General features: G+C 43.6%; 2 protein-coding genes and 1 long non-coding RNA gene across 10 annotated transcripts in view; 1 reads left to right on the top strand and 2 right to left on the bottom strand.

Moving 5' to 3' along the window:
- The window catches only part of sv (paired box protein shaven), a 203,053-nt gene extending 189,409 nt beyond the window's left edge, over window positions 1-13,644 (top strand). For 2 of the 8 annotated variants that reach the window (XM_076620607.1, XM_076620611.1), the window contains exons 7-12: window positions 4,681-4,766; window positions 4,974-5,292; window positions 6,881-6,979; window positions 7,658-7,888; window positions 8,259-8,354; window positions 9,500-13,644. In XM_076620607.1, coding sequence (XP_076476722.1) covers window positions 4,681-4,766; window positions 4,974-5,292; window positions 6,881-6,979; window positions 7,658-7,888; window positions 8,259-8,354; window positions 9,500-9,729 — 1,061 coding nt within the window. In that variant the 3' untranslated portion in view covers window positions 9,730-13,644. Of the gene's footprint in view, window positions 1-4,680; window positions 4,767-4,973; window positions 5,293-6,880; window positions 6,980-7,657; window positions 7,889-8,258; window positions 8,366-9,499 lie in introns of all 8 variants that reach the window. The other 6 variants (XM_076620608.1, XM_076620609.1, XM_076620610.1 and 3 more) reach the window with 6 other exon arrangements.
- Window positions 13,645-14,111: 467 nt separating this feature from the next.
- Window positions 14,112-22,600, bottom strand: LOC117162715 (cysteine-rich protein 1). Its single transcript, XM_033344582.2, has 3 exons — window positions 22,443-22,600; window positions 14,931-15,083; window positions 14,112-14,436 (listed from the first exon to the last, which is right to left on the bottom strand). Exons 1-3 carry the CDS (start codon window positions 22,480-22,482, stop codon window positions 14,393-14,395), a joined length of 237 nt encoding a protein of 78 aa, XP_033200473.1. The 5' UTR covers window positions 22,483-22,600; the 3' UTR covers window positions 14,112-14,392.
- LOC117162716 (uncharacterized) lies at window positions 19,410-22,435 on the bottom strand. The gene is made up of 2 exons (XR_004465297.2): window positions 20,346-22,435; window positions 19,410-20,249 (listed from the first exon to the last, which is right to left on the bottom strand). It is a non-coding gene; the product is annotated as an uncharacterized LOC117162716 (long non-coding RNA).
- Window positions 22,601-23,078: the final 478 nt, after the last annotated feature.

Raw genomic sequence — 23,078 nt, forward strand, 5'->3', positions numbered from 1 at the left:
AACACCGAACAATGGAGAAGTCGGTGTGCTTCGCGAAGACGATGATACCGCAGTGACGTTACATCGCTTGTCCCGCTCAATTTGTAAGCTCCCATTGTCTGCACTCCCCGCAAAACTCGAATTTTCGTCACCTTATTTGGTATCATGCAAAAGGGTTTGTGGATCGTCGTCTTCTACAAGTTTGCAACGGAAACAGGGACGAATATAACGGAAACTTTTCAATTCTCTTCTCGAATCGCGTACAATTTATTTTTTATTTCGGTAAATAGCCACAGATTTTATCATAGTCTTAAAATATCAAACCAATGTGATCTAATATCCATCATCTGATATCGTGATTATCTGATTCAATAACATATAATTTCAAATGGCTTGTGCGTTATTGTTCGCGATAAATTCGGGTTACAACATCCTTTTATTTTCAACTAAGTTTTTTAGAGAGACAAATATTCAGCATTTATTTGATCCAAGCAAGAATCATTTTTCTATGAAAATGCTATTAATCCGTTTCCTAATCTCGGTCCCAATCGACGATCTGAATATTTCGTAAAAGTCTCACGTTTCGTTTTAATTTAACTCGACAGACTAATCGTAGATCGAATTATTAATTTACTCTTTTGGATTTTAAATAAGAATCTCGATTTTAAAGACGAGAGAATCTGTATGATTGATTAAATACTTAAATTTAATCTTCGAATTTAAATCTTCGATCTCGGATCTAATTTCGACCACCAGTTACAAACATATCCAAACATATCCCGACCTTAATCAAACTAGATACAGTTAACGATCGAACGATTTCGAGTGTCGCCACGAACCGACCAAGATTAGCTACACAAACGCGCACATATACTCACACATGGGGAGTATCAGTCAAACGTCGAGCAGCACGTGCTGCGATTCATTCTGCTGTCATTGCGTGAATAACGCGTCCCGAAATATTCTCGACACGTGCCACTCGACACGTGGCCGACGTGGCTTCAGCCCGAAGACTAACTCCGAACCCGAGTTTTGTACTCGTACACTAATCCCGGTGCAATTCGCTGCTCGTTGCTCGGAGAGGTGCGAACAGAAATCGCCGCTAGCGGTCCACTTCTTTTCCGGTCCGAATCGAATCGTCCCAACCCCTTTAAATCGTTCCACCCCTTCGTTGTTTCTCATGATCCGCCACTAATCATCGTCGCATCGTGTTCTTTACAAAATGTAGACTCGTATTTTGGAAGTGGAAGTCAGGTTTTAGGCGTTTTACAACTTTTGGAAAATTGTTGAGTACATTTGGAGGAAGTTATGGCTAGACCGTGGACGTTTATGCGTTTGTGAAAGTTTCGAAGGTGCGACAATGCACAGAACACACACAATACACATTGGAAATATAATTATTGTAAAAACACTTTTTATAATAATATTTATCGAATGAAGCAAACCTCTAGCGAGGTCTAGGAAATCTAGGAAAATTATAGAACACTTATGGGAAACTTTGCTAAGTTGTACACTTAGTTTTTGTGTCAAATGACAACAATCTTTCGTCGGTATGGTAAAAATTCGTGCATGAAATATAGTCGAGGCCAAAAATGATTCAAATTGTCCATGCAGAGTTAAAACCAAAATTCCACGCATTGGGATCGAACCAACCTGCACAAATATTTACCTAATTTTTCTGAAAAGTAAGAGTGGCAAAAACAAAAACAAAAGAGGCTACGAGAAAAGCATTGACGTTTCCTCGATGAAAAATCCCGTGGACGCGTTTCACACGGTGTATACAGAGATAGACGTATCGATTCGTACATCGCGAGGCTCGCGCAGGGATGCCGATGGTACGCGAGTAATTTGATATAATCGGATTATGAGAGCAGCGATATGCGGTCGCAAAAGTGGTCGCATCCGCGGTGAGAGCACTCAGTGTTTTGTGGCCGGCCGAGGGTACGCGTATTAGATTATAAACTTCACAGACCACAGCGGCTTCTATCCCTAGGCAACGACACATTAGTCTCCCTGTCCTCCGGGGAGATCATCGGCGTTATTCTCGCGAGCCTGCGCCTCTTAACCGGCTGGAATTTCAACGAGCACTGCCGCGATCTGCGGTGAATCCTCGTGCGCGATACGTTTTGTGTCTCAGCGTGTAACAAAAAGGGCTATGTCGTTAGAACTAAGCTAAGGAATATCAGTCGCGACATGTGGAATAAATCGGCGTTTAGGTTTTTTTCTTGGTAAAGGATCGGTAAACCACAAATTTGTATTCCTTTTTGCGTCAAGTAAATCGATGGTATCGGTAGGCTCAATTTGTGGACATTCTACGTTTATTTGTACAAGACGCGCCTGATACGATGATACGAACGGTATGAAAGGAATCTTCGTGTTTCAGGCGAAGTGGAATTCTCTGATTCCAATTTAACCGTTTCGGTACACGTGTACTATACGTGGAATGCGGAGACTTCCGTCTTTTGACGGATACTTGTCAGATGCAGTGGAAGATCGAGGAGGGAAAATGAGTGTAATAAATGTGATAAAATCGTTGCGTCGTTCTTGCTGTTTTTCAAACTATTTACAAGTATTAACAATTCGTTATCTTCGACGAACAATTCTATGGTAGAATTTGTAATTGTTTTTCCGAAAGGAATAAAATTCTTTTTGCATGATCTGGAGATTCGATTTACGAGAAACTCTATTCAAATCTGTGACTAGAATATTATTAACTTTTAATATACCATCGAATGGTCACGAGAATACTCGCATATTTGTAGATACATTAATCTGTAATTATCTAATTATTGAAATATTCAAACCCACGTAATCTGCAAATAGTGATATCGAAATTTATTCACTCCTGAAGATATCTCGTAACTATGCTACGTTATACTATAAGATAGCCAATCAACGATATGTTAATTTCCGACTACAATTCTAGACGTATTAGAGAAATGCTAGAAACCGAATTTCGAATCGAAGGTCCCGCGATCAGCTTGATCATGTATCGACAGCGTTATTTATGCGTTCGATAGAGTAGCTAAGACGTGTACTGGAATCGAAGAATCCCGGGGGCTTATTACGAATTTACGAAACAACCTCTCGAGGGAAGCATTGCAATCTATCGGGGCTGTTTGTTGTCGCGTTACATCTGCGCGCTTTTGCCCCATACAGAAATCCAAAAGGCCGTCGTTGTCCCACCCTATATTCGTGGCGTAGGGGACAGCACACCGGGACCAGATTCACCCCAGAGTCCATTATTACCCGTGTATTGTATTGCTTAACATTGACTCAATTGCTTTCGAATAACGCGGCCCTGGTCTCTCGCTCGCGCGTACGCTTTTGCCCTCCACGGGCATCAATCGAATTATTCGATTTACTGCTCTTTTCGGGGGGAGAAACGCTGACCTTCCTTCCGCCATAACTCAACCACTGTCAAATCTGTCAAGGACCAGTGACCGTAATTTTGCAGAAGTTACAAGAATTTGCATTAGACAGCATAACCGGCCGGCGGGCGTAGCTATCGATGAATTTATGGCATCAGCCCGATAGAACCTAAACCGCTGCAAGATTTGCCATTCTCTTCGTAAATATTTAGAAATTTATGAACGCTGGATTCATCGAACGTTAAATACTCGTTAAAGACGCTCTATCGACGGATCTGTTCGTTATTATCCCCTTTTCCCATTTCGTTCTTACGTTCCAGCGAATAACCGAGATCTATTTTAAACGAATTCCCGAACACGTCTACCCTAAACTCTAATGAAATCCAGAAACGTTACACGAAAACCAGGGTCCGCGGCGGGAGCATAGAACGTAGTGGTAGAAAGAGAGAGAAATGGCAGACGATTAACTCGGCCGATCGAATCGTAAAATTCAAGCAAGTTCATGGAAGCCCACGGTACCGGTGTGCCGTGTTTGAAACGGGGGTTTTATAGCGGTCCAGGAACAAACCCTGCCGGTCGAATGGTCGGGACCGTCGGCCGGCCGGACAATCACAACTTGACAGGGAGGTTTAACGAGCCCTATGCTACGTACTCCACCCATCTACCCTCGGATGGTCATTTAATTATTCGAGATACCCGAACGTTGGACCATCTACCCCCACCAAACGTATACCTCGTCTGTTTTCCCTCCCCTTCTACACAGGCTGAAATCGTTGGTTAGTTTCATCCTCCTTCCATGTCCGCCACCCCCGCGGTCCAACACTAAAAGGGTATAACGGTATATGTCCGACCACCCCTTCGCCAATCCACCCACCGATGTACCGGCACTCGTCCCACGTGCTTGTTTCTATATTAAACCGACGGGATGGCCGGGAGATAATAAAGACATATAATGGAATCGAAATTGTTTCTCTATCTATCAATGCCATACACCGTCTCTATGCGCCACCGTTCAACCCGTCCGACAGATTCAATTTAGTTTCGCGTGGCCACGTTTAATTTGTGTCTTGATTCGTGGGTAATACGCGGACCACATATGCTCCCTGACGTAGATAGCCCAATGGGATGGCGTTGGTAGATGCAGAGGCTAATGTAGAGTATTCGTTCGCTGGCCCGATTATCGCGTCCCATTGCGAATACGACAACCACACGGCTAGCTTCTATGATTTCGTTATAGCAATAGTATCGCGTGCCACGATACGTAGCATCCATGACGAGGATGGTTGAACACAGAGACCGCAATGCAGATGGTTTTCGGTTTTGATTGCAGACGACAACCGAGACCTGAGTGATCATCCCGAGGATGACCTGAAGAGACAGAGAACCAACTACAACGGCGACCAATTATACTCGAACGTACGTATCTTTAATTCCATATCTGCTATCCTTTCCTTCTTTCTTTCTCTGTGCCCATTAAACCAGCAAACTATCTAGAAGCATCGGGCAAGAAAGAATCAGGAAGGTAGCTTAACACCTAAGTCAATCCCTCGCGTTTCTTGCGAACAAGTAGCCCGTTCTCCTCGACACTCGAACTTTGCCTGGAGCATCCGGCTTCTGTTGCAGCTATGGTCGAGTAAATGGAGCATCAAGGACGAACACAAGCTCCTGAGTGAGCTTGGAGGCGGCGGAGGCGGCGGTGCAAGCGGCGGCGGTACGAACGGCACTGGAACTGGCGGAGGTGGCGGCGGCGGCGGAGGTGGTAGCGGAGGTAGTAGCGGTGGAGGCGGAGGTGGCGGTGGTGGAGGTTACTACGAACACGGAGGATTCCCCGGGAACGCGATTGCCACCTCCGCCGAGCTGTACGACTCCCTGGGCACGATCAGCACGATGACGCAAGCGCAAACGCCCCATCTCTACACCCCGCCCATAGGGGGCACCATAGGTGAGCGACTCGTTCTTTCTCTGTTCAACATCCTGCACACCCTCCTTTCTTCTCTCACCCCTCTCTCCACCTTTTCGCACAAAATCCCGGACAGTGTGTGCACCACAACCTCTTGTATATAATACCCCCGTGTACCAAGCCCCTTTCCTAGTCGACCTAGCAAACCACCATCATCGTCCCTTCCTTCATCGTTCGCTGGCCTCTCATTCTCCTCTCTCTTTCTCTCTCTTTCTCTCTCTCTCTCTCTCTCTCTCTGTCTATCTCTCCTCCCTCCTCCTTCTTCGACAATATTCCTTCTCTCCATTTGCCCACCTCTTCCATACCTTCCTCATCCTCCAACCTCCCTTTACGTCCCTTTACATCCCTCTCTTCCCTTTACGCTTATTATTGCGGCTTACGTCTTGCTTTGCATACCCATATCGCCTAAATACATGGCTTTAATAATGCATGAGCTGTGCTGAGCAGCGGCTACGGTGCTAGAAGAGGTGGCAGAACGATCCATTCGGTGGTCTCTCTCTTTCTCTCCTTAATGTTATCTTGGCTTAAGGGTATATCTCTAGGTCTCTCTTACCACACTCACTATCCACCTAATCTCGTCTCTTTCGACTCTTTTCGAACCACTTTCGCTTGCGACACCTGCAACTACACCGCGTAGGCTGGTGACAGGGAATCCTGTTCGTACCTTCTCTTTTCTTCAGTTTCTTGTATTTTTTTCTTCTTTCGAATCTGTCGAAACTAGACGCCGCTGGTCTATCGAGTTCGAGACACTTGATCGTCGGACTCTTTAACCGTCCTTTCGTCTAGTCTCTTTCGCTCTGTGCTCCTTTTCTCTCGTTTCTGTCTTCCTTGCGCCGTTTAACGGCGGTCGATCAACGGCGGAGCGTACTGCTTCGAAACGCTATTGAAAAGCAACCATCGACGATGTTCTCTCTCTCTCTCTCTCTCTGTACGCACCAATATTAAACGAGTTGCACACATACGTGTATACACATACGGTAAAGACGAAACGAACTTTCTCCGGGTGGCACGTGTTGCGAGCAACTCGGTCACGCCGGCCGCGGAACTCTTTCGGTCGGTGCTTTTCGGAATGGACGAAGCGAGCCGTGTAACGGCCGCTTCATCTCATGAAATTCAATCGAGGATCTTCGCCGCGGAGATCGAAGAATTTTTGAAGGACGACGCGACCGGGCCAAGTCGATTGCACGGCTTGCTGGCTCTCGCCGTTAATATGTACGAGCCGGACGTATCGATGGTACCAGATCTCTTGATCTGGAGTTCGCGGAAACCGGCTCTCGTCCCTCAACACGACTGTTCGAAAGCGTATTTGGAGGGCGTGACAACGACCGTCTAAATCGTTTAGTGTCTCGTTACGATAATTTCACTGGAAACCTAAACGTTCGTTCGTTGCACGTTGTATACACACCAACCGACTGTAAAATTTCGACGAAACGTAGTGCAGAACGAGATCGAGAATTTATATTAGAGGATGCTTTCACGAAAATCACGCGTGACATTCGTCGTTCCGCCTTGATCGCCAGCCAACGATACGAAAATCGCAAATAACGGAAAAATGGGGATCCCTTAATAGCAGGTGGTACTTTGACGCCGCTCGCGCCACTGACGATGCAAGAACTAAAATTGAGCCAAACATTGGACGGGGCTAACATGTCTCCTTACCACACTACCGGTGAGTTCGCCACCTCTTTAGTTTTCTTACGGTTCTAGTCCGGTGTCACACCTTGTGAGACACTCAAAAAACGTGCGATTTAAATCAATTTAAATCGCTTCGGAAATATTCGTGTCTCTCGACTAATAATATACTACATACGTCATTCTCTTTTTTGTTCTTTTTCCTATTTATTTTTTTCCCTTTTCAAGTATATATGGAATCGTGAATATTGATTCAACTAAAAAGATATTCGTCCTTAATTATCCTATCCTTTGGATCCTTTGGAGTTTTGAACAAAACACCTACGCTAAATATCCAAAGAACATTCTTCGCGTTCCCCTTGCTCTCTGTAACCGGACGTTTCCTTACGTAGAAACGTTCCGAGAAAGTCGAGAAGATCCATAATGTACAGAACGTAATTGCACCCATTTTCCCTTGTCAAGAAATCGCATGTAGACAATTACGGCCTCGTCCGAGCCACCACTCTCTATAAGAAAGTGTTCGTGCTGTGTACGTTGGTCCGTTTTGCCGGAATAATTTCCATGTAACTATCGTGTCCTATGACCGCTCATCATCCCCACCTTCTCTAGACCTATTACTTACTACAGAGACAATTTAATTAAGCTTTAGACGTAAGGCGCTGATCGTTAGCTAGTGCTTGACTCGAATGTCGTGTTGTGTTGTGCATGGCCATAGCAGAGAGCAGTACCGTCGCAGTGTCGTATGTAGGGGTGGGGGCCGGCGGGGGCGAGCAGAGTCCTCCGATTTCGTTGCAGAACGAGACAAACGCCACCCCCGCGGCCCCCAACACCCCCGGAGGGGATCCCGGACTGACGGTCTTGCAGCCGCCAGTTTCTCAACCCCAGGTAGCATCTGCGATACCGCCCTACTCAACGATGCTTCCCAGTTTCGGACACTACGCCACCGGTGAGTACCGAACATAAACCACTTTCTCTCATCCTTTGCTCTCGTTTTCGTTATCGACGGTAAAAAAAGAAACAAAAATGTCCGTATCCATGCGGAAGGTAAGTTAGGGTTCGCCCTTATAGCGCCCTGACTTATCGACCTAGCAGTTAAAATTAGACAACTACGTGGATAAATGGCCAATCATTGCCAACGTGTGTTAATTTACTCTTTGGATACTTTCCCCTTTACGAACTAAGCGAGGAAACGCAAATGGAATCGAGAATGTAAATCGCTTATCCTACGACTAGAGTTAAGAATAAAGAATTCTTTTTGTTTGGTCGATAGGGGTTTAAGTTACCGTCTAACGTGATTGCAATCGATATTTGTTTAGGTGGTGGTGACTATGCATACAGTGCAGCATACTCTCAATACTCGAGCGCACCATATAGCGGCTACGGTTATGGAGCAGCGACAAGCGGGTTGCTCAGTAAGTAAACAGTGAGTATGAGTACCGATTAGATTAGGGTCAACGAAATGTCAAAGTACTAACTCATTGACAGGCTATATCGGTGTCGATGAAACGGATTATTCGAATAACTACGCGAATGCCTGCCATACATATTTTGCGTGCATTATGGAAGAAAAACGGTCTGGCACAATCGGATCTAACTTTCTAAAACTGAAGAAACCCACCGTTATTTTATTACGTTCCAAGATATCGCGGATAAGATCAGGCTGCAAAAAGCTCGCGGAATCGTGGACAGGCCGGTTTCAAAGTAGCCACGACTCAATGCTCGCCTTTCATAACGGACGATTGCTGGCACTTCATAGATCGCGATATATAACTCTGAGTGAAATGCCTGACTATGCATATTCGGTGCATAAGAATGGTTGGAATAATAAACAATTTTTTATCGGACATGCGATACGTTCCTAGTTCGTTTCTAGTACGTGATGTAACACGTGCGCCGTATTCGACACCGTAGAATCGAAGTTTCGCGTACCTCGACTTTTCCCCTTTCTAGAACGTTATTTCGCAATTTCGTCGCGCTCGTAACTAACCTAAAATGGTTATCCCGTGAAGAATGGAAATTCGCTCGCGCTTCGTGCGAGCTAACAACGTCCAGTTGTATTTTAGGTTCCTATTCTTTGTCCAAAATGAATTAACTCGAAGTTGTTAAACGTAATCTCAACTATAATCTTTACCGAGTAAGACTATGAATACAATGAAAGCGTGTTTTGACGAACTATCATTGTGAATATGACAGACCATTCAAACGTGTATACATATGTATACAGTTTCTACAGAAAGTGTTTACATATTCCATTTTTATAGAACCAAATTTTCGTAGTCATGTGAATGTGCTACTTAATCATACGAAATTGACTAATTAGCGTGCAAATACTGTTCATAGCCATTGTATATTCTTATCGGTATATGTATTTCTCTATATGTATGACTCTAACCACAGTCTCATTTATAATATTCATATTTGCAATTCGAAAAGTGACATGGAGGAAATTAATTTTGGTCAAAGAATAATACGCAAAGTATCATAGCATGCAAAAGTAAAAGCCCTGATGGCAGATGGCTCGATGGTATCGGAAAATAAATGACATCTTACTTTGCAGACTCGACGTACTACTACTGTAACGGGGATACGCTGGCGTCTTCCCACACCAATTCGCAGCAGGGCGGCGGATGTAACAACACAGGGCCAGAGAACAGCACGGACGTTGCTAGTCGCTCGCCTTTGGCGGCTACCAGAGCAAGCAGCGGTGCGAGTGCCGCTTCACCGACCGGAAGTGCATGCACCAAGCCGGATCACAATTCCACACCGACGGATCTTTATTTGGCCTGATTAAACGATGGTACAGGAGATCGACTCCAGGCAGAGTGTTTTCCTGGGGTGGGAGGAGCGACCAACGAGTCTAGACGCCATATCACGAGAAACCACGCTGAAATTAAGCAATGATCTCTTTAACTAACTGGTTCAGGAATGAACAACTATGAACCATTATTGTCGAATAAAATCGTTAACACCCGATAACCATGGCGAATTCCCGTTAAAAACAGGAGGAAGTATGGCAAAATGGGCAAACTGTGACCAGATACGCGTTCACGTCAATGCAATATGACATTATTCACGATCGAGTCGCGTGTCACGCTTGAGGATCTCGTATCGATCGATACGAGCGTCGCGAGAGAGATAGAGACTTTTTAAAATTCGCTACGAACACAATAGACGATAATCGAAAACATCAGAAACCATCTTGCGTATACAATAAGCTTACAACGCATGACAGCGCTCAATAGAACAAAACGATCAAACATCGAACGCTGTTACGATTCATCGGATCGATGATAATTGTGGCTAAAAATCGTTGTTAGCAAAACCTTCATCATGGAGTTAAAAACTGTAGCTTCGATGCCGATAACACTGATATTATTTACGATTCCCAAGGGACAGCAACGACTCGACGAGTGTCTGGTCCAGCGACACTAAAACACGATGCTGTCTAGTTACGCGGTCGGGATAACAGATTCGCCCGCATGCGTTACCGACAGTATCGGTACTCATGTAGAGTGCGCATAATCGTAGGTAGTTTAATTTAACGATCCTCAGTTAGTATAATTTCTACACAATGCCCGCGATCGGTCGTCCCTCCAAATGTGCCCGTGCATTGCCGACAAAGATATCGTTGTTAACGATCATCGCGTCACACGAATGTAGTTGGGCACATTTGTTACCGACGGCATTAGAACGTGTACATATATATAAAGTGAAGGAAAAAATTTATATATATATAGATATATATATATATATATTAACCGTGTAAGACAGACAAAGTCACTGCCTAACACGGCACGTTCTTTCTTCTAATAAGCACGACGACCTTCCCCCACCCCCTATCAACAAACGATATAAGTAATATAGTAGATATAACGGATAAGTTTATTGAGATTTTTAAATCAGGAATCGACGTAACGATCATTACTGTTAAGGATATTATATATATTTTTTGTAGAAACCAAAGACCACAGACGGATTGCCGAAAAACAAGAAATGCGTGCGAATCGCGTAGCTAGTGGCTGAGGCAGAGTTTTATGGCGGTTCGAAAGCGACTTGTAAATTGTAAACGAATACGCGAGTTTGCGAGCGACGTACAGGGTCGACGTAAATGTACAAAACAATGAGGGGAATGCAAATCGTGAAATCGGGAAAGCGTGAAAGGCGAAACGAAGTCGTGCAACGTTCCTCGTCATCGCGGTTGATTTTCTCGCCACCACGAGAGTAACGCTTAATAAGAATAGGATGCAAAAGAAAAGGTTACCTCTTGATTGAAACTGCCATCCTTTGTCGATTATAAATCGTCCATAGGCTTTCACGTGCGTGTAACGAATTTCTTTTCGCGGCACGAATCTTTTTCTTTCTAAACTAAACGACGGACACTTCCGTGACGGCCGGTTGATCACAATTATTCCCGCGTTCCGTCCAACGGCTTCACCATTCTCGCGCACCACTACGGAAATCAAGTTGCTTCCGGCATCGCTTCGAGCGGAACGTTTCGAAAAGAGAAGAAAAAGCACAATCACGGAACCGTAATTAACGTCTGACCATCGGACTTTAATGAGAAGTTACGTGCAATGCAATTTCATTATGATTAACGGGCAAAAATGTTAATTCGCAACCTTAATAAGAAAATTTACGCGCGCATTTCCAGCGCATTTCGATCCACGCATACGATATGGGCCGAGCATGCGCAATAAGTTTAGAAGCGCACACGTGATGCGCGCTATAATTCGAATGTTACTTATTTAATACTCTACATTCTCTTCGTTTTAATTCCGGGATTATACAAACAATTTTTATCCGTCTACGAAGATAATTATACGTTGTCCCTTCCATTTCATGGAAATTGGAAGTAGTGCAATCAACATGACAAAATATTTTAATTATTCGCATAAAAATGTTATCCGAATATATAGAGGTGATCGTTAATTAAAATGTAGCGTCTCGCTTGAGAAATCCACCATGAAATTGGTTTCATAGCACAATTCTGTTCGCCTCACAGTTATCTCATAATTGACGAATTAGAATTTCTCGAGTGTATTTCGCACGAACGATACGAATTCGATAACTTCGGAATTTCTTGTTATATTTATTATTTTTTATCAACATTTTTTAAATTCCATTTTATTACGATATATTTATTAACGTTTAAGAAACGATTCGTACGGTCTTTCACCTTTTCCATCGTTACTTTTATGTTCGCGTGGTGTCGTTATACGTATACAGTTTATAAAATCGTGACGAAACGATCGAAATGGCAATGTCGATCCCAAGCGTGCTCGCAACCAATTGTCAGATCGTTCATCGATCCGAGCGTCGGACGAACAACTTATTCGATTTATCTCGTTCGACTTGGTCACTTTATTCTGTCGATCGTCCAAACTATAGGTAAAAAATGACAAATCCACCGTGATTTCAAAAATCGATATTTCTTCTTTCCTTGCTACTTGCGTTTTTTAGGTGTACAGCACGCCTGTGAGTTTATGTTCCGCCGCGTTTGTCATAAGGATGGAGGATCTGTAAATACGATCTCTGATTGCTGAATAATTGCTATTTATAAATTGTCGTATCGTAGCGTTTCGTGTCCTAAAATCGTGTACAGGAAGAACCATGGGTATCGAAATCGGCAAGTCGAAGTGAAGGTGAAAGAGAAATAGAACGAGATGGAAAGAGAGAAGGAGAAAGAAATTGCGATGCCGTTAGTATTTCGAGGCTGCAACAAATTCGAGTATTACATTGTTTCATAAATTGCGATATGCCTGCCAACAGAGTGAAACAATCTTTCTTTCGTTTATCCTCGTTTCACGTCTAGCGTTTTAAAGATACTTCCTGTACACAGCACACAATCGCAGGGTCGAAGATCGGCCAGGTGAATTTGATCTGACATTTATTGCGATTTTTATAATTTGTCGGGATTATAATTGATTAATGCGGACTTGACATTGTTAACCTATTATTATTATTGTAACGATGAGATGATTATGAATTTTCTTTTTTATTATTATTATTTTTTATTCTATCTGCTATTATCGCTACTTTTTTCCCCCATTATTCTCATGATTTATTATTATTATTATTATTATTATTCTAATTATTATTATTATACTATTATCATCACTATTATTATACGATTATTTAATGCCTTTTACTATTTATTAATTAGTATCGACGACCTATGTGTAATAAGTTTTGCCAAAGAAATCCGTCGAATGAGAGAGAGAGAGAAAGAGGGATAGAGCAATATCGCGGTAACGTTTCAAAAGAGCAGCTTCCATCGAATGGAAGCGTTTTAGAAAACAAAAAAAAAAATGGAAGATGTAGAAAGAGGAAAGCACACGATATGTTAACGTCGAATCGTAAATAGAAGAGGAACAATAAAAAAAAAGAGAAAAGAAAACCGTTGCGTCACGAGAAGAATCATTTTCGCGCAGCGTTCAAACGAAGAGGATGTACCCTCAATAGCAAAATACTTGTGAAATCGAGATTTCGGTTTGGATGCTGCGTCCCGTGGACTTTTTATCCGAATAACAAGCAGTTTTATCTCTTTTCTTTATTATTTTATTTTTTTCCCCTTCATTTCGCTGTCATTTCGTCCCGTGTGATATTCTTGTTCTGTGCGCCGCTCTTGCCGAGTCTCGCTGTTGATACTTGCAAACAAAACTCTGTACATCCTTTTTAAATAAATATGAGGTTTATATGAAATTCGTCTCGTGTTGTCTTCTAGCGAATAAAGAAACTTTTATTAAACGACAATAAGCATATAAAATTTTGTTGCAACTGTTTCTCTGCAATTAAAGGATATTTTTCCTACCTACAGTAATAAAATTAAAAAGCAAAAGCAAAAGCAAAATTCTTCTACAAAATTTCGTTTTATATCATATTATAGTGACTAAGATGGTTAGTGAAAGAATTTTAGAATATTGAAAAATAGTTCAGATGTTACAATGAATTAAAGTAACCCGATCAATTATGCGAAGCATGCACGAAGCACAAGCTGCCACCTACCTTAATTTGACTACTTTCTGAAAACACCATTATGGGGTAGATATGAACTCTGCATGTCAGACCTGCCTAGCTGCTCGTCGATATAACAGGTAACGGATCATCGAAAGGTGATACAGATATCTTCCTTACCCATTATGAAAAACGTAGACACAAGTTTCATTACATTGGATTTTAAACTGGCATTGTTAAAGTTTTATTTCACTTTATAACTACATATGTAGTAAACAGATATACATTATGCAATATACAACCTTATAAAAAATTAATTATCTTAAGTATACCATACTTTGCAACCACGCATTTCGTAATCGTTACGAAAATATTGTACATAATTCACGCTTAGGCAATCTAAGTGTTCATTATCCATTAAATATAATTACTACGGTACAGGTAACGCGATTAGATTAACATTACGTATTACATCGTCATGAAGTCCTCGGGTTTTTCACTTTTTGTAAATGTAACTCTCGGCGCCGCCTCGACCGAAACCTGCAATGCGCAAGAATAAATGTTTCAGCAGAGTCCATCGAGATTGCAGCAAGTAAAAGGAAGGACCAAGAAAAATCCTTTAATTTCATTGAATTATCTTAAACAGATTCACGTATAATTCTCTATGAGTACTAAGAAGTACCATTTGAAATTAAGATCACCATCATCCATCGAGTTCTAAATCATCGAAATGCAAATTGTACCAAGAGACGCGACGTTAAACAAATTGTGTTAACGTGATTCTAAGAAATCGATACAGAACAGTCAAGGTATAAAAAAATAGAAGGAAATTTAAAAATTGCTTTTTAATGACCATTATGGAAACCATGAATTTTAGAACATCCATCGACGTTCACGTATAAATCGAATCTACCAAAAGAGAATAGAATTCACAAAATTCAAAGCAGAATGAGTCCAACAAATAAATCGAATAAGACTTCCAGTAGTTCTGAGTAAACACAAATTCTTCCATCGAATGTTCACTCGTCACTCACCTCCAGGACCAAACAGAGCAGAATAACACGGATGATTACAGTAAGGTTTGCCTTCGTGTTCCGAATGACTACCAGGTGTCAAAGTTTTATTACACTTTTCGCATCGTAAGCAGGAACCATGCCAGTCCTTTCCCAACGAGGTTTTCCTTTCAGCTGTAACAAACAGAAAAATCGCGTTCGTATAAGCTTCGTTTAATTTGATATTCACGTTTCGTGCCGTATAAGTCGATTGTCCGCTTTCGATGTCACCGATCCACGAATGATTCACCGGGTGAAATGAAAACGGGGAAATAATTACGTTCGATCAGGTCTATTCGCTTGGCCTCAATCCACTTTGCTAAAGCCATGTACGGCTGCGTTCCCGATAAAGAAGCCTGAACGAAGTTTTATCAACCCCTTGACTGACAATAAGTAAACCGGTGCAAACGGTGGTGATTGTCGGCAAACGCGTGGCATTGCATAATAATAAGCGGCGGAATTGGATAACGATTGTCGCACCACGTGTCGCGGAATTGCCGCTTACCACCGATCCATCGTTGCGTAATGCAAAACCTCAAACATTTACGATATTCGTATTATACGTGGAACGTTTGAAATTATTTCGTATGTCAACGTTTTTAGTTTCGAAGCATTTCAAAGGAATTCTTATTTCTAAATTTAAAAGATTGGACATTGGAAAAATTCTTAACACACGAGAATTTCTAAGATAAGATAGTTCCACAACTTGCGAAATTTCAGATTATCAAACAGGTACGTTGTGAAGTAATTTCAATGTTGTAAAAGATTTGTATAAGAGTGGCAGTGTGTCGAATGGCTTGTGGAAAAATTTCAAAGTTTCGAGCGACTATCAAAGCAACCCGAAGGTTGCCACATAATTTTTAGCGTACAGTAAAGTTTCTGTTATCAAAGCACGTGTTCTTTAAACGTCCTATTATTATATCATTGTATGAAAGTGGCATAGACTGAGAAACAAAAACATTCTATAAACCTACGAACCAAACGAAACCGAGAAATATTCAAAGTATTTCTGAATGCGAAGGAAACCTTCGAGAAACCTTCAAAATCCTCATTATCAACCATTCACTCAGAAGCGAAAGCGTCGAGTAACTTCACGAGCGCGTCATCTAGAAGAGGCACGATCGATCCAAACGTACAATAAGCTGCACGCTCCGTTTGGAATCCGCTAACGCGCTTTCCCTCGACGATCGGAACACAGAATTATCCCCAGGCGGGACCCGAGTCGTCGCCAGCTTCGCCGCCGACTGCTCCATTAGCAATTTCGTAATTATAAAATTGAATGGCTAATTCCCGGCGGAGACGTTCGGTGAACGCGTTCCATTCAGCGAAGGCGCGAACTCGAGGCGTCCTGTGCGCCTTCGCCATGATAAAGCGCGACAGCCATGCCGCTTTACAAAATATCCGCGCTGCATTGTCGCGCGACGAATTCCCACGTGCGAGCGAGTACGCGCGAATTATACGCCTTTCCGGGATTTCTCTTGGAGTGCAAGGGGCGACGTCGCGCGACTAATGGCTAAAGGTGATGTCGACGACGCGAACAAGGAGCCAGCGACACGGCCGAGCGCTTTTGTCGCGCGTCATCGCGCAGAAACGCGGCTGATTAATCGAAAAGAGCGTCGATCCCACGAGCCGAGAGAAAGAAGAGGAGGAAATACGTTTATTATCGGGGGCCGACAGGATTGAGAAAGACTTCGAGTAGCACGATTTTCTTTCCGAAATGTCGCTGTGCAGCTTTCAACGATCGCGTCGATCATGCGTACGGTTGCGTGGCGACCCAGTATCCAGACGAATACGAGCGAACGTAACAAGGATGAAGCTGACTGGTAGCATCAACAATACCTTGTAACGACGAAGTATCGCGTTAGCCGAACCTCTCGAAACACGGATAAAGAAAGCAGCGTGCATTTTCTATCAGGCTGGTGTGGTTCTTGCGTTTGTTTGACGCTCGTACGCGGTTCGGATCTCGGTTGACAAAAGGCCGCGAAATCAGAGGAGCGAGTGTAGCCTTTTTTTCCTTGGGTGCACCGCGCTGCGTCATACCATTACGACATATCAAACCTCGCGGGGAAGACAAAAAAGCCACGGACCGGTGGCGGCCCGGTGGTTGGCATTCAAACGTTCCTCCGCGTCTAAGGAGGAGCACAAAGGACGGTGGTGCCAGCGAGGGGAATTGGAAAATGACGAGGAGCGGAGAGACACGGGAACGGGTCTAAAGGGGTCGACGTCGGGAACCAACGTAGGCAAAGGGGGGGAGAGGGTTCGTAAAGAGGGTGCGAGGGGGGTAGGACAGGCCGCGATGTAGACGAGGAGAGAGAGAGAGAGAGGGGGGGCGGAAGAGGCGAAAGAGCGAGAGAAAAGGGGGAAGGTTGCGTTGGAGGAGAAGGACGAGGAGCGAGTAGGAGCGAGGAGGAGCGAGAAAGACGGAGGAACGGGCAGCTTGCTCGCAGAATGGTACACGGATGAAGGAAAGAGAGGCTGTGGAGCAAGAAGGGTACGCATAAAGGGCCATTAGTTAATTAACTCCTAATTATCTGGCGGCGGAGAAGCGAGTGCATAATCGTCAAGCATTGCTGGTGTGCAGTGGCAGCGCGAAAAGGCAGACAGCGCTGTGCACGGATCGTTGCGCCCGGGCGCCAAACAATCGGCGGCTGCTGATTGCATAGGCTTGGAACATCATCCCCCGCTGTCTTTCCCCGCTTTTCTCTTTTCTTCTTTCTCTTTATTTCCTCGGTAGACCATTCTCCACCTCTTGCACCCCACCCAGACCGCCCACCCACCCCACACCTATCCTCTTTCCCACTACCACGTTTCTTGCTGCGTCTTTCAAACTGCCGATCCGCCGCCTCCATCATCTCCGCCCTCGCCCAACTCACCAGGAAAGGCCGTGAAAAACTTCTCGTCGTAGTAACTCTACCTCCCCCACCGTGACATCATAAACGGGAGGGTTGAAGGGAGGAGGGAAAAGGAAGCAGCTATTCCCTTCTTTTCGTTCTTTCTCTTCTCCCTTTCGCCCGTATCCTCCTCTCTCCTCTCGGCGTCGTTCTTCACCACCACGATCCGGCTATTCTTCTCCAAACCTGTTTCCTCCTCTGTTCTTCTTATTATTACTCGATACTGCTTCCCGAAGCCTGTCCCGTTGTCGCTCTCCTCGCCGCTGGACACTTTATTGTCGTTGCTCTCGATGCAACGTGACTCGGTTTCCTCGTCCGCTTCTCCTATCCACGGTTTTCAAGCTCGCTCGTCGCGAACGCGCGTTCACCCGGGCCACGAAATTTTTGTTCGGCTGCCTGGCTTGTTACCGTCTACGAATCTCCCTTTAAGACATCCTTCCGTGTACGAAATGAATTAACGAAGAACTTTTGCGCGGAAGCCGTTCGTGTCCATCGCTTTCTAAATCTAAAAGAACTGTTTCTTATCGTTCTTTGTGTATTTTTGCTTTTGACATAAAATTCAAAGCGTATGAAGAAACGAGTAATTAAAGAAAACTTTACAGGGTTATTATGACAGTTGAAACGAATGAAAAGCTAAAGACAGTAGAATTGTACTTCTCTGGATATATTTTTAATTACATTCAAAGATTCGTACGTAGCGGAATCTTATTCCCATTTTTACCGTCTTAATATTGTTACTATTGTATTTTGCGTATTTTTACGTAGCGTGTGAGAGCCGTAGGCACGTTAAAATATCGAATAAAGATATCTCAGGGACAAGGAGGCTTTGAAACCCTAAAACTTTCACAGTGACGGCATTCATTGCTGATTCATTAAGCATCAGTTACCAAAAAGGATGCTTATTGTATAACATTTCGTAGAACCTCGATGTCGAGCGTTTCTACCTTTCCTAATAACCAACGGCTCATAAAATCCGGCGAAACTCCAGGAAATCTTTGTTCGTCGAATAGTCAGCAATTCCCTGAAAATCAGTCATGTGTCGACGTAAAAGGGTGAACCACGATTCGTTAAGAAGATTCATTAAATATTCGTAAAAAGAAAAACGACAGAGGATAACACGAGTCGTTTGTCAAATGCCACGAGATCGTTCGAATGTAGTTTTATTTGAAGGCGGATCTTGGTTTTTCAAAGGATCTCTGTTGCGACCGGGCTCGAAAAAAGCTTCTACCTTTTGCGGGTGCACGTTGCCCGTAGAATGCTCGCTCGAAACAAAGAAAATGCGAGTAGAAAGCTGCGAGTGGCTTCACCGCGAGTTCGCTTTCTGCGCTTGCCGCCTACGCGGATCAAGAGGAAGAAGGCCAAAACTTCAAAAGTTACTTTGCTCGAGAATGTAACACGCTGCAGCGTGTCAGCGATTAATTGAATACAAAGATCAACGGTTCAAAGGTCCACATCCTTTTCCCATGGTTAATTGTAAGTTTAAAATAAAATGCGATTGAAAAGCGTAAGGCGTTTGGAACAGGTTTAAAGTACGAGCACTCTTTGGCGAGCTCGTTATGTAAGGTTGAGGTTAAGAATTTAATCATTGATTTATTGGAAGTTGCTTGGTATTCGTAAAATCGTAGATGTACATATTCGTATTTAGCAATAATTTATGGAGCGGTCGAGGTCGACTCGTTGCGAAGATATCGCGGTGGATATCGAGCGGGGAACGTAAATCTTGCATTTCTCGGGTCAATAGCTAGCTAGTGATGGACGTTCTATTTGCTAAAATAATTAGCACGTTACCAATTGCTTGGATAGATATGCAATCCTTTATATCTTTCTCACGAACCAACATCGATCGTCGTAACGCAAACGATCGTTGGCGAAACTTCTTAAAAATCTTTTCCTACGATTGAACACACCACGAAATCCATACGATACTCGGAAAATCCTCATCCTCGTCCTCCAAGACACAGCCACAATGTCGGAATTCGCCCTTTAAATCCCTCGACAGCGATACACTCGCATAAATTCACAGTTAATCAAGAGCCGAGAACCAAGAAGTTGTCAAAATTCCAAGCTGAGTGGCTCGTTCGCTGAAGCAGCTACTAATTAAAGAGAAGCGTAATCTCTCGACGAGTCCACTAAACGGTGTTTCTCGCGCAAATCCCAGCAGCCGGTCGTGGGCCTGCGGTGACAAGCTAAAAACGCGTTCGCGAGTCTTCGATTTGGAGGCCAATGACCCTCTCTCTCTCTCTCTTTCTCTTTCTCCGAACCCCTTTGAAACTATCATCCTCTTCCTCCCGCGATACACGGAAAAAGAGTGTCGTCCCTCTAATTCGCCCGTTGCCACGGCATCCATTCCTCGTACGCCTACTTGGCCCGATCTGAAAGCCCATATACGTAGCCGTCGGCAGCGGCTCTCCTGTATTCAAAAAAATCCGCTTTCAGCGCTAATAGTGCTTTAACGGGGCCGTCTAAAAGGCCGCTCGAAAGAGGAAGCGTGCAATTAAAAGCCTACCTCTCTGAATACGATGGCTCTGGGCGAGCGCGCGAGCTGGCGCGAGCAACATCGGCCGCCCGAAGGGAACGAAAGCGAGCTATCGTTCTGCAGCCACCACGGTGCAACGTTTATCTAAGCGTCCAAGGGGAAGCGCGAGCCTGCCGATTGGACGACGATAAGGTTATCGCGACGAGGTTCGCTGAACGCGAGGACCCCTCGCGAAAAACGACCGCGATAAGCGGAATCGAGCGCCTCAAGGTCGAACGCCACTGTCGTCGTGGGTGTTCATTTGTCGTCGTATGTTTGAATTGGTTTGTTTTGAGTCCGACAAATCGTGGAAATGTGGGTGAATTATCGTGGAAAATTTGAAGAAGATTCTACTGTGGCTTTGAGGCTAATCGCGTGGACTTTAGAACGTTAAACGTAGCGATGGTAATTTCGATAGCTGGAATTTGTCGACTAACGGGAACGTGTGTACGAGTTGGTTCGAGAGACAGAATTTTGAAAATGTTCGATAATCGTGACGAATGGCTATGGAAAAATTATCGAACGCGTGGTATAAGTCGATGGTTAATAGAAAATTATAAGCTGATCTTAGAGTTGGAATTTAGATAATGGGAACGAATAGTAGAGCGATGGTCGAAAGAATTGTCGAACATTCGAGAATAAAAATGAGCATTGTTTGTACGTATATTATACTACCAAAGTGAATTCCAACAAAACGTTTTGCGCGATATTCACGACAGAAGATTACCTCGACGATAGTGACAACAGCGTGCGTTAGTATCGTAATAATTCTGTAGATAATACTAATGAATGAGGCATTATCATAAATATCGAGGACAACTCATAACTTCAGGTTCTTCCAATGGTAGCCATTACGATGAAAATATATGTATGTTCTTGATAACCGATCATTATCATATTATCGTGGATCAAAGTACATATGTTCCAAATTATATAAATCAGTATTTACCAACGATCTCATATAGATCAATATACACCAACTTTCTCTCTCTCTCTCTCTCTCTCTCTCTCTCTCTCTCTCTATTAGTCTTTTAAGACTCAAAATGGTTCAAAGGATCGTACGATGTATTACGTTTGAAAACCTGCTATGCACATTGACGACACGACTGACGACACATAGGCGAACGTATGATATTCGCATTTCATTGCATAAAATTTCCTTCCTAATAACTCGTATTACTCGAAATTCCCATTGCGTATTTACTCGTACACAACGGAACGAGGTTGACATAATATTTGTCAAGGTGAATCGCGAGGACGTACAATGATATCATTCCTGTCGTCATTTCACGCACACTATTGCGTGGATAGCGTAGCACTCGTGACGCGAATTTCCTGCAGCAGGATGTACGCAATCGTACATAGGCGAGCAATTTCGTGGACACTGTGAGTGTAGAATGGGATATATTATAGCCGGATTATGCGTCAACGATTTGCGCGAAATTGGGCAACGTTTATAATTATCGATTAGACAATCCGTTTCTTGCGAAGCTGTCGTTGTGACATCGTATGCGGAAAAAAGATGTAAATTATTTTGAATACTAAGCAGATTGCGAGTATATTTATGAATATTGCTGTCTTACACACTGAAACTTAATTCTATTCGAAATCCGATACACAGACACTTCTAATTTTCTTTTAGTAATCGTCAGACTTCCTATATAGATAGCGATATGAATATTCAATTCAAGCAATAATTGCAACAAATTGAACAGTTCCTCTGTATATACGATAGCGGAGAAGAGATAACAAAGGATAACCAGTACGAGAAACAACATAACTTGATCATTAAGTAAATATAATACACTAAGTATACAAGGTGTCTACTGCAGAAGCTATTGATACTTAAGCACGTAAATAGCAATTTTAAACCTCTTTCCGCCCCTCGCTGTATAGAATACCGCGAAAGTTTGGGGTCTGATGAATCCACAACGTAGAAAGTGTTCACCACAAAATTTAGCGTATAAAATATCTGTATCTTGGAACGTTTCGCAAAATTTACAATAGGATTACGTTCAACAAAAACCAGAATCTGCTGAGAAATACTTTTCGATGAATATTACGCTGGAAGAAGAAGCAAGCACTCACCGAAATAGACTGGCTTGTCGCACTTCGGACAGTTGGGCATGATGGAACGGTCTGGTTCTTGTTGGAACAACTACGGAAGCGTCGAACAGGCTCCACTCAGCAGCGTGGTCAAGCGCGTACTGGGCCCGCGCGTTCTGCAAGGTAACGCGATTCTCTCTAGTTGATTGAGCGTACGAACGTGTGTTAACGTCGGTCGTACATGTGTGTGCGCGTGCGAGAAACCCGTGTTAAGGTCGCCTCGGTTCGACTTCGAAACTGGTATCCCGTCTATGTACGTGTGTGTGTGTATGTGTCCATGCACGCACACACGCACACGTTCACGCACACATGCATGTCTCTACATGAATGTACATGGAGTGTGCGTGCACCTGAACTTGCGGCGGCAGTAGAGTGTCATCGACGCGATTGTGTGCGTGTACCAGGTAAGTGCGCTCGTAACCGCTAACGGTCGCTTTACTCGAGAGGTTCGACTTCTTCGACCGACGAATCGCTCTTCTGACCGACCGATCCCGTTATCCATTGTTGACAGATTCGTTATCGAAAACGCATAGCCAAGTACAGGGCTGTTCATGAGTATTCAGAGATGGTCGGAGTCGATCGGTATACTAGCGTGTATACGTAAATAACGGGGCGGAT

Source organism: Bombus vancouverensis, chromosome 8 (genome assembly GCF_051014615.1).
Source record: "Bombus vancouverensis nearcticus chromosome 8, iyBomVanc1_principal, whole genome shotgun sequence".
Lineage (NCBI taxonomy): Eukaryota > Metazoa > Arthropoda > Insecta > Hymenoptera > Apidae > Bombus > Bombus vancouverensis.

Excerpts from the sequence above, each read along its gene's own strand:
- LOC117162715 (XM_033344582.2), bottom strand. The coding sequence starts at position 22,482 with ATGCCCAACTGTCCGAAGTGCGACAAGCCAGTCTATTTCG. Across the intron at positions 15,084-22,442 it reads CGACAAGCCAGTCTATTTCG|CTGAAAGGAAAACCTCGTTG; the intron begins GTGAGTGCTTGC and ends TGTTTGTTACAG. Across the intron at positions 14,437-14,930 it reads TGCTCTGTTTGGTCCTGGAG|GTTTCGGTCGAGGCGGCGCC; the intron begins GTGAGTGACGAG and ends TGCGCATTGCAG.